This window comes from Fukomys damarensis, unplaced genomic scaffold, assembly GCF_012274545.1.
Source record: "Fukomys damarensis isolate Sample0158 unplaced genomic scaffold, DMR_v1.0_HiC HiC_scaffold_13, whole genome shotgun sequence".
Taxonomy (NCBI): Eukaryota; Metazoa; Chordata; class Mammalia; order Rodentia; family Bathyergidae; genus Fukomys; species Fukomys damarensis.
The window spans coordinates 9,659,009-9,673,273 of record NW_022900925.1 but is presented as its reverse complement, the minus strand read 5'-3'; the positions used below and the strand labels follow the sequence as shown (position 1 = coordinate 9,673,273).

At 48.2% G+C, this 14,265-nt stretch overlaps 1 protein-coding gene across 14 annotated transcripts in view; it reads left to right on the top strand.

Moving 5' to 3' along the window:
• The first annotated feature begins 318 nt into the window (after nucleotides 1-318).
• Chd3 (chromodomain helicase DNA binding protein 3) overlaps nucleotides 319-14,265 on the top strand; it is a 25,594-nt gene continuing 11,647 nt past the window's right edge. For 7 of the 14 annotated variants that reach the window (XM_010614906.1, XM_010614905.1, XM_010614903.1 and 4 more), the window contains exons 1-20: nucleotides 1,433-1,460; nucleotides 3,893-4,005; nucleotides 4,745-4,915; nucleotides 5,094-5,218; nucleotides 6,781-7,064; nucleotides 7,357-7,487; nucleotides 7,645-7,792; nucleotides 7,971-8,164; nucleotides 8,466-8,699; nucleotides 8,868-9,071; nucleotides 9,606-9,817; nucleotides 10,524-10,655; nucleotides 11,027-11,126; nucleotides 11,533-11,724; nucleotides 11,878-12,078; nucleotides 12,651-12,788; nucleotides 13,058-13,179; nucleotides 13,296-13,469; nucleotides 13,602-13,743; nucleotides 13,971-14,102. In XM_010614906.1, coding sequence (XP_010613208.1) covers nucleotides 1,448-1,460; nucleotides 3,893-4,005; nucleotides 4,745-4,915; nucleotides 5,094-5,218; nucleotides 6,781-7,064; nucleotides 7,357-7,487; nucleotides 7,645-7,792; nucleotides 7,971-8,164; nucleotides 8,466-8,699; nucleotides 8,868-9,071; nucleotides 9,606-9,817; nucleotides 10,524-10,655; nucleotides 11,027-11,126; nucleotides 11,533-11,724; nucleotides 11,878-12,078; nucleotides 12,651-12,788; nucleotides 13,058-13,179; nucleotides 13,296-13,469; nucleotides 13,602-13,743; nucleotides 13,971-14,102 — 3,162 coding nt within the window. In that variant the 5' untranslated portion in view covers nucleotides 1,433-1,447. The other 7 variants (XM_010614902.1, XM_010614914.3, XM_010614908.1 and 4 more) reach the window with 6 other exon arrangements.

Genomic DNA, 14,265 nt, shown 5'->3' with positions numbered 1-14,265 from the left:
CGCGCGAGCGCCCCTCGGCCTGCGGCCCCATTGGGGTCGCGCCGGGGCAGAGCGGGGTTTCCGTGTGCGCAGCAGTCTGCGGTCCTGGCCCCCTTTCGGTGGGGACTTGGACAGGCTGTGTAGGGACAGTGTCCACTCCCCCCTCCACCTGCGGTGACTTAGGTGCCCGCCAACTCGGCATGTGGTGGCACTCGAGCGGAGGGATTGTGTCAATGTTTGTGGGCGGCCGAAGAGTAGGGCAGGTGGTGGCCACACTTTAGCAGACCACTTCCTGTAGTAAGACTTGAGCCTACCCCTCAGGCTGTAGGATCGCGAATCACTTAAGATTAGGGGATGAGTGGTGAGTGTCTGGGGAGCTAGATCACCCAGCTCCACCCCCTACATCTCTGCTCCCGGCTCTTTTGTGTCAAGTGTGGCCCCCTCCCCCTCCATGACCCCGTCTGTCTGGGGTGGCCGAACTGCCCTACTGTGACTCGCGTGGCTGCCATTCACTGTCACTTACTCGCTCGCCGAGTCCACCCACACTCTGAACCGGTAGGAGGGCGTGAACTGCTCACCCAGCTACTCTTCCGCTTGACCATCACTCAGAATCCCTCCCCCAGGATAAGAAGTCGCCGCTACTCTGGGGAAGCTCTCTCAGGTAGTGGGTAGGGACTGCTGTCCAGCACCAGGCGCCTAGCAGTGGTTCCGCTCAGACCACCCTCCTCGTGGAGGGATCTCCAGTCCTTAGATTAGGTGAGCTTTTTGGTGTCCAGTGTCCTCATCCCCTGCTTGGGGACATCCACACCCCCAGGCCTCTGGCAGCCAAGCAGTACAGATTCAACAAACGTAGTAACGTCTACCATTCTGATCTTTGTAAAACTGTCATATTGATCTCTGTGGCTTTTGTGGCACATGTTCCTGTCTAATTGAGACACTGTTTGAGGAGCGAGTGGGGGTTGCTTTCTTGGGGTGGGGTATGTATTTAATGGAGCCTGGATAAAGTCTCCTGCTGACCTCGAGCTTATCTGAAAAAAAGGAAAAGTTTTGAAAAAGTTATCCCAGAGAGCCGGCAGATTTCGCAGGAGGGAAAAGAAAGAATCATGGGAGAGGATTGCTTGTAGGATGGTCCACAGCAAGGTGCTAAAACAGGGAAAGAAAGAATGTCAGGTGAGCTAAGGAACTGGCAGCTTTCTGCTATTTGTATTCGAACTTGGAACCTGGTATTTGTGTGATTTTGACTCAGGATCTGGGTATGTAAGACAGGGAGGCATGAAAGAATGAGATGGGTCTTTGTGTCGTACTCCCTCCTCTTTTCCTCTTTGCTTTCTGAATCCCTGAGAAGAAACATCAAATGTCTTTAAATTTTTATATTGAAATGAAATCCCACCTCCCCTGTCTCTCTGGGCAAAGCTGTCTCTCTTTCAGCCCTCCAAGTCAAATGAGTGACCTAGATACACCCTCTCAGATGACTTTCTTAGGTAAAACTTTGGGAAAATATTTTTAGCCAGTTCATTATCTCTGCCTACCTAACTGTGGGGAAAATAAGGTTCCTCTGAGGAATCTGTTCACGCTGCCTTCTCTCAACCTTTTCTTGAATATGAATTTGTACACGAGAGCTTTCCATTGTTTTTCAGTCTGGCTGCTTTGATTCTCACCATTTTGTTTTACATTCTTACCCAAGACCAATTTTATCCCTTCCCCCTCTCTCAGTCTCCTTACATTGTTAAACGTTTAAAATAATAGCACTCGTTGGTGGGGGAAGGGAGCAGGAAGCCAAAAAAACTCACTTCTCCCTCCCCCTTCTGGCAAGTCTAGAAAAATAATATAACATAATATATAGATGTGATTCCTTTGGGTGGGGGTGGGGAATGATTGTGGGTGGTGCGGAAAATTCTGGTAGTTTCTTTGCAGAAGGTCTGAAAATACAAACCCATCCCCTGCGTACACTACGCATGTGCAGCAGACCTATTATGGAGGTTCGTTGTGGGGGAGGGAGGGGAATTTGAGAAAAAATAAATATATGTGTGAGAGATTGATGGTGAGATTAGAAGAAGCGAGGGGCGGGCAGGAGGCAAGGCTTGAACCCAGGCTCCGCCCGCCGGCTCGGGCTGCCAGGCTCCGCCTTCTCCCTCCCCGCCTTCCAGAGATCTGAGCCGGGATGTGGGAGAGACTGGGCTTCGGGCCAGCATTGAGTGGCTGCTGAGACAGAGGCTGGGACTTAGATTTGCTTTATTACCCTCCCTTGCCTTTCCTCACCATTCTCCTTTGCCTCTTCCCCCCACCAGTGCCGATGCCGGCCCTGGTTGGGGGACCTCCTGCTGGGCTGGGTGTCCTGGAGTTGACAGGCCCTCATGCTGGGGGTGACCCAGGCCACTTCCCTGATCTTCAGCCAGTTGGCCTGCCCTTTTCGCTGATCTGGTAGCGTTCGTTTCTATGTTCATGTTAACCCAAGTCCCTGGGGTTAAAGGGAGCCTTGTGTCCTCCTGACTTTCTCCTACAGACCCAGCTCCTTGATTTCACTCCCGGCTCTGGGCAGACAGCCCCCTTCCACACCCACACGCGAGCCTAATAGTGTCTTTCTGAGCAGGGGCCACAGGATGCTGGAATTAAGAGAAAAGGTATCATTGAGGGAGGGAGGTGCTGGAGTTTGAGGCAGTGGAAACCGAGCTCTCCCTTGTTCTTTTTCCCTTGCCTGTTGAGGGAAGGATTGTGTGTCCTAGAGCAAGGGGCGGGAACAAGCCCAGCCTTTCTCCTCCTGCTACCCCTGCATTGCCTATGCCTGAACAAGACAAGTCTGGCTGGTTAGTCTAGTGTTTAGTGGGGGTGTGTGGGAGGGTGTCAAGGCCCCATGTCTGTGTGGCATCAGTCTGTGTGGCATCCTCTCTTCCTGTATGAGAAAGTAACTGTCCAGCCCCCAAGCTTCAACAGCTTGGCAGGGGTCTGGGAGAATAGGATGGGGGGACATCAGGGAAGAACTGGCCCTGGGCTGTTTGACAGAGCCTTCTGGGGAGACATCCAGGTACAGGCCCTCCTCTGGATTTGTACTCCTGAGTGCATGAGTGCACACACATGCAGGGTGTGTCTTGTCTGTGCCTATATCTTTGTTTTGTTTCGTCTGCTATAGGAATGGGGGGAAGACAAACTATGGAGGTGAAGGTTGAAACCAGGGGTTATGGGAATAGATTTGGAGGCAGAATCCAGGCCAGTTGGGAAAAGGACTGTGGAGACTTCCTCATGGGCAGATGGCCTCATAGGTAGCACTGTGATCCTGTGGGCAAGAAGTGAAAAATTCCCAACTGAGGATTTTTTTCCCCCTAGGAGTGTGTTGGGATGATGGGGATGCTGGTGATTATCTGAGGAAATGCAAATAGAAGCCTTCCTCTTGGCAAAGAAGATGTCAGGGCCCCAGGGTGTTAGTGTGAAAACCCAGGTGTCCACCTTTGGCTCTCCCTTCTCAGCATCTGGCTGAGGGAGCTGCCAGCTTGTGTCTCCCCACTCCAAGTGCTGGGGTCAGGCCAGGCCAGCAGCTGGGCATGGCTTCCCCCGTTCCTGGGCAGGATGCCAGCTGGCAAAGTGAGAGGGAAGGCAGGAGGAGCCCTGGCGGTGACTAAAAGGACCTGCCACAGTCAGAGCCCATGGCCTAGAGCCTGGTCCCTTGTTTGTAGGAGGGGAGAGAAGGGAGTGGTTTTGGCTGCTCTTCCCTTCTGACCCCTGACCTCTCTCATTCAGAATCAAGAGCCTCCCAGAGTACTCAGAATACTCTACTGAAATAAAATACTCTGCCATGTCCCATGAAAGGCGGCAAGGTTTCTAGAGAGTCTGACTAAGGCAGTAGGGCAGAAGGTGCTGAAAGAGCCTCAGAGACTGGAAACCTACAGGCTTAAGTTTTTCTATGCTCTCTGCTTCAAAGATAAGGATGACATTCGGCTGCTGCCTTCAGCATTAGGTGTGAAGAAAAGAAAGCGAGGACCCAAGAAACAGAAGGAGAACAAGCCAGGCAAACCGAGGAAACGCAAGAAACTTGTGAGTGTCAAGAATTCTGAACTCTGGCAAGGCTCAGGAGACCCATACCAGGAACCAACATTTTCTCTGCTCCTTGTTAGCTGGATTTGAGGTGTCCTAAAGAAGGAAGGTTTGATCCCTACCTCCACTTCTCTGTATCTCATGGCTCTGGGACCCTAACCTCACATCTGTAACATTCAAATAAAGAGCCCAGTTGTCAATGTTACTTGCCCTAGAGTTAGGGAAAACCAGTTGAAAGCACAGGCTTGGAGGAAGACAGCAGTTCTCTGTCTTCCTGGGCAATTTATTTAGCTCTCTGTGCCCCAGTTTTCTTACCTTTAAGAATGGATAGGGTCAGGGATTTAGCTCAATGGTTCTGTGCCTGCTTCACAAGCGCAAGGTCCTAAATTTGATCGCTGGGAACACTGGTACCAAAAAAAAAAAAAAAAAAAAAAAAAAAAGGCTAAATTTGCTGGGTGTGGTGACACATGCCTGTAATCCTAGCACTTGGGAATTTGAGGCAAGAGGATCACCATGAGTTTGAGGCCAGCCTTGACTACATAGTGAGTTCAGAACCAGCCTGAACTACATAGCAGGATTCTGTCTCAAACAACAAAACAACCCACATCAAATGGATAAACAATTGAGTTGTTATCTCATAGGATTGTCATGAAGATGCAAAGAGATAAAATACGTTACATTCCAAGAACAGTTCTTGGTACATGGCAAGGATGAATGTTTTTTTATTTCTCTTCTTTAGGACAGCGAGGAAGAATTTGGCTCAGAGCGAGATGAATACCGGGAAAAGTCAGAGAGTGGAGGCAGTGAATATGGAACTGGACCAGGTCGGAAACGAAGACGGAAGCACCGAGAAAAAAAGGAGAAGAAGACAAAGCGGAGAAAAAAGGGGGAGGGAGATGGTGGGCAAAAGGTAAGTAGAACTAGGGAGTGAGGGTGAGGAATCAGCATTAGAGAGGAGGAGAGAAGCCTTAGGCTGAAGTTTGTAAGGGGTAGGGACTGGACTAGAGAGGGAGCCAGAAGCTGGTGGGTAGGTATTGAGGCATGTGGGATTGCCAGGAGCGCTCACCTCACCAAAACCACCCACTCAGCAGGTGGAACAGAAGTCATCGGCAACTCTGCTTCTGACCTGGGGCCTGGAGGATGTGGAGCATGTGTTCTCCGAGGAGGATTACCACACACTCACCAACTACAAAGCCTTCAGCCAGTTCATGAGGTGCAGTGGGACTGGGCACCCTCTCCAACAGACACTTAATTTTAGGGAGGCCCTGGACTCCTCTGAAACCTGATGAAAGCTAAGAAACTGCTCTCCAGAGAAAATTCCACCACACACACACACACACACACACACACACACACACACACCCAATTTCACATGTAATTTCAAGGCACTCTTGTCCAGTTAAAAATCCTTCTCTTTGGGGCATGGGAGAGAGTGGGGATCTGTGTTAGGTTAGGGAACTCTAGCAACAATATAGTGATAACCCTCCTGTTCCAACAGTTTCATTTCCCACTGCATGACCTCTCTAGACTAGACCTGGGAGATGCTATCAGTGTTCCAGAATTTCCATTCAGTTATCAAGTCCTCCACCACTTCCTTAGGTCTGTTTTGCCTGGGCTACAGTGGCTTTTGAAGTAGAAAATAGTCAAGATGTGTTTTGGGGATGAGGCATTTTAACATAACAGTTCAATGCCCTGGTAGCAGCTGTTGAGATTTCAGGCCCTGGTTTCATCTTGGGCAAGTTACTTAACTTTTTTGGATGCTCAGCTTCCTCATCAGTAAAATAGGAATAGTAATAGTACATATCTCATAAGAGTCTGTATAGATCTGGTGGGACAATGAAAGCAAAGCCCACGTACAGCTGGGACCTGGCACCAAGGGAGTGTTGACTGGCAGTTTTCCTTAGTAATGTCTCACCTATCTCACTTCTAAAAATGGCACTTTTGTCAGCACCAGAGGTCACACGTGTACTCATAAGATTTAACACCCTGCCCAGAGCAGAACAATGTGGCCTGTCTCTCCAGATTCCTTTCTTCAGGTCTCATGGAATCTAACTAGTAAAATGCAGAGAAACATAACAAGATTGTTATTATGAGAATAAAACCAGACATAATGTGAAAGTGTTTTATGACTGTGAAATAGATACAAAAGTATTTTGTGTTGGTTTTATTCCTTTTTACATTTTGTGCTTTTTTTGTTTTGTTTTGTTTTTTGAGATAGGACCTTGCTATGTAGTTCAGGCTGTTCTTGAACTCACTGAACAACCTGGGGTGGGCTGTAACTCTTGATGATCCTCCTTGCCTCATTCTCCTAAGCGCTGACATTATAGGCCTGCAACACTATGCCATATCTGTTTTGTGCTTTTAAAAATCCATTTTCTTTTTCATATTCTTTTTCAGACCTTTTCTTTCTTTTTTAAGCTTCTTTTTACTTATTATTTAAATTGGTGTGTGTGTGTGTGTGTGTGTGTGTGTGTAGGGTTTTTTTTTGTTTTGTTTTGTTTCGAGACAGGATCTCCCTTTGTAGTTTAGGCTGGTCTTGAACTCACTATGTATGTAGCCCAGGAGCCTCACACTCTTGGTGATCCTCCTGCCTCAGCTTCCCAAGTGCTAGGATTACAGGTGTGTGCTGCCATGCCTGGCTAAATTGATGTTTTTCTTGATAGATCCACCCAGGAATCCTAACATATGTACACAGTACTAATTGATGTGGGGAGATAGAGCAGTATTCCCAGACCATCTGTGAAGGGTCAGAGTTTTCTGCTTCTATATTTACAGGCCCCTAATTGCTAAGAAGAATCCTAAGATCCCAATGTCTAAGATGATGACCATCCTTGGGGCCAAGTGGAGAGAGTTCAGCGCTAACAATCCCTTCAAAGGGTCAGCAGCTGCTGTGGCTGCAGCAGCAGCCGCAGCAGCAGCAGCTGTAGCCGAGCAGGTGTCAGCTGCTGTCTCATCAGCTACCCCCATGGCACCTTCTGGACCCCCCACCCTTCCACCACCCCCTGCTGCTGATATACAGCCCCCACCCATCCGAAGAGCCAAAACCAAAGAGGGCAAAGGTAGGAAACACTGCTGATATAGCCCCCACCCATCCGAAGAGCCAAAACCAAAGAGGGCAAAGGTAGGAAACTCTTCTTCCAACAACTATCAACCCATCTTCCATACTGCATATCTAAATTATAGTTTAGGACTCTTGCCTTCCTGGCCCCAATTGCTGGAGGAGAAATGCTTTCCATGGAGGGAGTCTTAGTGAAACCTTAGTTCACAGAGTAGTCCAGAGGCCTTTGTCACCTGTGTTCTTCCAGGATGTGTCATGGCCTCTGGTTCCTCTTCCCTTGTCCCTACTCTCAGGTCCAGGCCATAAGAGGCGCAGTAAGAGCCCCCGAGTGCCTGATGGCCGCAAGAAACTTCGGGGAAAGAAGATGGCACCCCTCAAAATCAAACTAGGGCTGCTTGGTGGCAAGAGGAAGAAGGCAGGCTCAGTGAGTAGCATTTCCTTGTCTATGCTAAACACCTGGGTATTAAAGGCTGGGGTCCAAAAACAGGAATATCTGAGGGAAGCTAGAGCAGGGAGCCCAAGGCCCTGGGAGGGGAAAGAAATCAAGTCTGCCTCACTGACAGCCATGGGGCTATGGGCAGTATGTTTTTCAGAGTGATGAGGGTCCCGAACCAGAGGCCGAGGAGTCAGACCTGGATAGTGGCAGCGTCCACAGTGCTTCAGGTCGGCTTGATGGCCCTGTCCGTGCCAAGAAACTAAAGAGAGGTCGCCCAGGAAGAAAGAAGAAGGGTAAGGGGTGGTAAGGGATGTGTGATCTTGTCAGCCTGTCTTCCTCTCCTTCCTTTGCTGTCTTTTATTTCCAATTTGGGCTTTTCTGTTCAGCCCTTCTCTGTTTCTTTCCCTCCATGAATCCTTGTCTTTTTCTTGTTCTCTTTGTTCCCTTTGCCTTCGGTGCGGTATATGACAGTCCTGGGCTGTCCTACAGTGGCCGGGGAGGAGGAGGTTGATGGCTACGAGACGGATCACCAGGATTACTGTGAGGTGTGCCAGCAGGGTGGGGAAATTATTCTGTGCGACACCTGCCCTCGTGCCTACCACCTCGTCTGCCTTGATCCTGAGCTTGACCGAGCTCCTGAGGGCAAATGGAGCTGCCCCCACTGTGTGAGTACCTTGTACCCTCAGAGAGACCCACCCATGTCTTTCTTTTCTTGATTTTGGTTATCTTCTTCCCACTCTCAGATGCCTGGGTTTCTCAGTAACCGAAGTCTCACATCTAGAATCCTAGTTGGGTCCTTTCCCCTGTTCCTTTGCCTGTAGAATCAACATTTTTGGAAATTGGGATGTCCTATTTCTTAGTTCCCACCAGTCTGCTCTGTACTTCTAGGATTCAGGTATCCTGTCTTTGCCTTTGTCTTGCAGTCTCACTCCTTATTTCTATCTGTGTCTGCCTTTGGTCTCTCAGGAGAAGGAGGGGGTACAATGGGAGGCCAAGGAGGAGGAGGAAGAATATGAAGAGGAGGGAGAGGAAGAAGGGGAGAAGGAGGAAGAAGATGATCACATGGAATACTGCCGTGTGTGCAAAGATGGTGGGGAGCTCCTGTGCTGTGATGCGTGCATCTCCTCCTACCACATTCACTGTCTTAACCCTCCCCTGCCCGACATCCCCAATGGTGAATGGCTGTGTCCCCGATGCACAGTGAGTAGAACCACCGCTCTCAGCAGTTGCTATCAGGCCTGATCCTTTCACTCATCTCTGGGACACAAATCTCTAGTCCTTCCTTTCTCTGCCCTGTCCGTCTTGCACTTTAGTCATCCGACCTAACAAGGGTCTCTTTCTGCCTCTTTCTTTCTTCCTTCCCTGAAGTGTCCAGTGCTGAAGGGTCGTGTGCAGAAGATCCTGCACTGGCGCTGGGGAGAACCACCTGTGGCAGCACCAGCCTCACAGCAGGCAGATGGGAATCCAGATGTCCCACCTGCCCGTCCTCTTCAAGGCAGATCAGAGCGAGAGTTCTTTGTCAAGTGGGTAGGACTGTCCTACTGGCATTGCTCCTGGGCCAAGGAGCTTCAGGTACAGGGCCCTTCTTTCCCTCTCCCCTGGTTAACCCCAATTGCTACCATTCTCATTCTCTTACACCTCTATTCTTTGTGCTTCCGTACTCCTTATTTTTCTCATTTAAGGCCTGTGATCCTGTACCCTTTCAGCTTCCTTGCTTTCCATATGTGGTTCTCTTAGACTCTTTGCTTCATCTCCATTCGTTTCCTTTCCTCTCCATTTCTGTTATTTTTTCCCCTTACATGTAATACAACCTTCCTTAAGTTTATCTCTTTGCTTATTTTTCCCATATTTTATTAATCTCCCCAATCTTAACCTTATTCCCTGCCCCTTTGTACTTCCTATAGCCCCACTCAGGCCCTGTCTTCTGACTTTATTCCATCTACTCATTTTATTCATTCTCCTACTTTGGTTTTGCTTATTTGTCTCTCATTTCACCTTTCAAAGCTTCCTTTCCCCATCCCATTCACCCTTATGGGCCTCTTCCTTGTACCTCTCTGTTCTCTCTGGATGTTGGGGCTATTTCTTCTCCCCTTCTCTCTGCATCAGCTGGAAATCTTCCATTTGGTAATGTACCGTAACTACCAACGGAAGAATGACATGGATGAGCCCCCACCTCTGGACTATGGCTCTGGTGAAGATGATGGGAAGAGTGATAAGCGCAAGGTGAAAGATCCACACTATGCTGAGATGGAGGAGAAATACTATCGTTTTGGCATCAAACCAGAGTGGATGACTGTCCATCGTATCATCAACCACAGGTGAGTCCTTCCTCTGAGAGAAGGCTCTGCCTGGGATGGGATACTGTTACTGTGCAGTGCTATCTGTTGCTGAACCAAATTGAACCTTGATAACCCCTATCACAGCTTCAGTCCTCCTGGCCTTGCTTCCTGTAGGGGGATGGGAAGAACCAAGAGCAAAGTCCAGCCCAGCATTACCTTATTTGCCCTTGCTACTTCTAATCTCCAGTAGCGTAAGACATGATATATAAGTTGGGGGTATGGACATGAAAATACCATGAGAAGTACTATTCATCCTTACCAGTGTTTTCAAGCATTCTTTCTTCATAGTACTAATTACTGCCTAACATTATGCTATATATATTTCATTGCCACCTCCCTCAATAGAATATGAGCTCCATGAAAAGATAAGGTCATTTTTCTTTCATTCACTGCTGAATCTAGTGCCTGGAACAGTGTCTTAGATGTAAACACTCAGTAAATACTGACTGGGGAGCATATGACATTGGACAGCTCTTCAGGGACATTTTGTGAGAATGGATGTTTAGCTGCCATCCTGAAAAAGTTAGCACAGTATTTCAGCCATTCTAAACTTCTTTCCAGTGGCCTTCCATGGAGGGTGAGATGACAAATGCTTTGTGTTTGCTGATACTTGTGTTTATCAGGACTTCTTGCTCTTTGTGATCTGTATTATTTTCCTCTACCTGCTCTTCTTCTGGGCCTATAGTGTGGATAAAAAGGGGAATTACCACTATCTTGTGAAATGGAGGGACTTGCCCTATGACCAGTCCACATGGGAAGAAGATGAAATGAACATCCCTGAATATGAAGACCATAAGCAAAGCTACTGGAGACATCGGTGAGAGAGCCAGGTCATAGATTAAAAGGCTGAGGATGGAGCATGAAAACTAAAATGAAAATATAGTAGGGACAGACTCAAGCTAGAATTTAGAGTAGTGGCAGCCTAGGATGGGTTGATTGGGTAGGGTTGATAAAGAAGCAGTATATGAGAAACAGAGATAAGATGAGGCCATAGTAATGGGTAAGTGGATACTTGCGAGTGAGAAGGGTTGATTCTTGAGGTAAAATTCAAGGGGTGGGGGTAAAGAGCCTAAGAAAAAGAAAATAGGAGAAAATCTAGATTATGGACAGTGCAAGGTAGGTGCGGAATGGGTTCTGAAAATTGGGGGGAGTTCTAAGGATCAGGCCTCAGAACTACTTTTTTCCCAGAGAACTAATTATGGGGGAAGACCCTGCCCAGCCCCGGAAGTATAAGAAGAAGAAGAAGGAGCTGCAGGGTGATGGACCACCTAGTTCTCCGACTAATGATGTAAGACTCTTAGCTGGCCTTTCTCCCATCACTGGAGTCATGGTGATTGAAGATTTTCCTGGGACTATGGACAGAAATTCCCAGAGTTTCAGTAGTTTCTTTGAACAGTAGCTCTTCCATCAGCCTTTAGCCTTGTCCTGAGACTAGCTAGGAATTTTGACAGAAGAGTAAGAGAGGTACTTGAGATAGCAGCTTAGTGAGGCTCTTCCACCAGCCAGCATGCTTCTGAGTTTTGCTTTAAGGAATGAGGGGGAGAGATTGACAACTGGAACTTCATAAGCTCAGGCCATAGCACAGGAAATTGTAATCCAGTTTGATACCAGTGCCAGGGAGGAGGGAAGAGGAGACCAAGACCAGAGGAGCTCCCAACTGTTTCCTTGAGCTTTCTGACTTCTTGACTCTACAGCCTACAGTGAAATATGAGACTCAGCCGCGGTTTATCACAGCCACTGGAGGCACACTGCACATGTATCAGCTGGAAGGCCTGAATTGGCTACGCTTCTCATGGGCCCAGGGCACTGACACGATTCTGGCTGATGAGATGGGGCTGGGCAAGACCATCCAAACCATTGTCTTCCTCTACTCACTGTATAAGGAGGTGCTGGATTTTCTGCCTCCCCAGGGGGGTGGCAAGGCTGAGGCCCAGCTTGGACGAGGGCAGGGGGTGGAGGAGAAAGGAGCATAGCATGCGGGGCAGATTGGGATGTATACTCTGCAGCCTGGACTGATGAGCCCCATCCTTGACTCCCAGGGCCACACGAAAGGCCCCTTCCTAGTGAGTGCCCCACTCTCTACCATCATAAATTGGGAGCGGGAGTTCCAGATGTGGGCACCCAAGTTCTACGTGGTGACATACACAGGAGACAAGGACAGCCGGGCCATCATTCGTGAGAATGAGTTCTCCTTTGAGGACAACGCCATCAAAGGTGGCAAGAAAGCTTTTAAGATGAAGGTATGCCCCAGGCCGGGGATTTAGCTCAATCGTTCTGCCACCTGCCTTGAGAGCTCAAGGACCTGAGTTCAATCCCCAGTACCCCCCCAAAAGATACTTAGCTGGGGATTTAGTTCAGTGGTTTTGCTGCCTGCCTCAAAAGTGCAAGGACCCAAGTTCAATCCCCAGTACAAAAAAAAAAAAAGAAAAAAAGAAAAAAAGATGAAGGTAAGCCCCTCTACTTCATATGCTCTAAAACCCTTAGAGCTATCATTTGTTTGGCCCAGATCCAGTTTCTCTTATCTTCACTTTCTCTATTTCTTCCTTTGCTCCATCTGTTCTCCTGTTCTCATTCTTCTGTACTCCATAGTAGGCACTCTCCAGGGTGCATACACTTGTCAGTACGTCATGTGGGTGGAAGTTTTGAGGGTCATGGTCAGTAATCCCAGTTTGGATTTGAAGTTCGAGGAGAGAATAACTGGCTCCCTGTGGGAGTCATGGTTAGGACAGGGTATCTGGGTAAAGAATGAGGGCTGGAGTTGTAGGTGTATAGGTGTCAGGTGACTGCTGAACGGGCAATGTTCTGTTGGCAGAGGGAGGCACAGGTGAAGTTCCATGTTCTCCTGACATCATATGAGTTGATCACCATTGATCAGGCAGCACTTGGTTCTATCCGCTGGGCCTGTCTTGTGGTGGATGAAGCCCATCGACTCAAGAACAACCAGTCGAAGGTAAGTTAAGATTCCCACAGCTGAGAAATTTGAGGCTATGGCCTTCCACTTTCCCTGATCCTAAAAAACAAAGAAAAAGAACAAGTCCTGGGGACTTTTTGAAGTTTGGGAGGCAGAGTTCCTGGGAACTTCTGGTGAACAATCTAGGGAATTTAGACCATCTGATCCTGAAGGAAATAGGAGCTGGGGACAGGGAAGGTCAATACAGTGGGCCAGCTACTTGCCATCGATAAGATGTTTGTCCTGCATGTCTTTGCCCCATCTTGTAGTTTTTCAGGGTTCTCAATGGCTACAAGATAGATCACAAATTGCTGCTGACAGGGACCCCACTGCAGAATAATCTAGAGGAGCTCTTCCATCTGCTGAACTTCCTCACCCCGGAGAGGTTTAAGTAAGTGGCTCACTAAGGGGAGCTGGCAGGAAATTAACCTGAGGTGGAGAATAGAGCCTGGAATCGGGGACAAAGAACTTAACCTATTCATTTCTTTATCTCTTTCTGGCTCTTAGCAATTTGGAGGGTTTCCTGGAGGAGTTTGCTGACATATCCAAAGAGGACCAGATTAAGAAATTGCACGATTTGCTGGGGCCACACATGCTGCGGAGGCTCAAGGCAGATGTCTTTAAGAACATGCCAGCCAAGACAGAGCTCATTGTTCGAGTGGAGCTGAGCCCAATGCAAAAGTGAGACACAGTGCAAGCTACTTAGCCCAGGATTGGGAATTTGGTGGAAGCTTTCCAAGAGTTGGGGACTAGGTGCAATATTTTAATTGCTTCCTTTATTATGTCTCTTCTACGATCCACCCTGGTCTTTAGGAAATACTACAAGTACATCTTGACTCGAAACTTTGAGGCCTTGAATTCACGAGGCGGTGGGAACCAAGTGTCGCTGCTTAATATCATGATGGATCTTAAGAAGTGCTGCAACCACCCATACCTCTTTCCTGTGGCTGCTATGGTAAATACGAAAAGCAGGGAGCTGCTCAAATGGCTGATTCTGTGGAAATCTAGGAGGGGCCATGTTGAGCACAGGGGTAGAACCAAGCCAGAAGTCAAGGACCTGATCTCTAGAGGGGTAGGATTTGAAAAGTGCAGAAGCTGGATTTGGGCATCTGGCTGTCTAGGCACAGTAAGAATAAGGGGACATGTTTCCCAATCCACTCTTCTCTTTTCTCCCCTTTTCAGGAGTCCCCAAAACTCCCCAGTGGGGCTTATGAGGGTGGAGCACTTATTAAGTCATCAGGGAAACTCATGCTGCTGCAGAAGATGCTGAGGAAGCTGAAGGAGCAAGGACACAGGGTGCTTATTTTCTCACAGGTGCTCCATCCCCTCCATTCTCTCTGTATCTGCTGTTTCCCCCTCAACAGCCAGACTTTAGATGTTCCCTTCTTTCCTGTAGCTGCTCTGGTATAACAGATTAGGAAATCCTGTCTGTAAGAGTATCTGACTTTTTTTTTTTTTTTTTTTTTTTTTTTTTGGT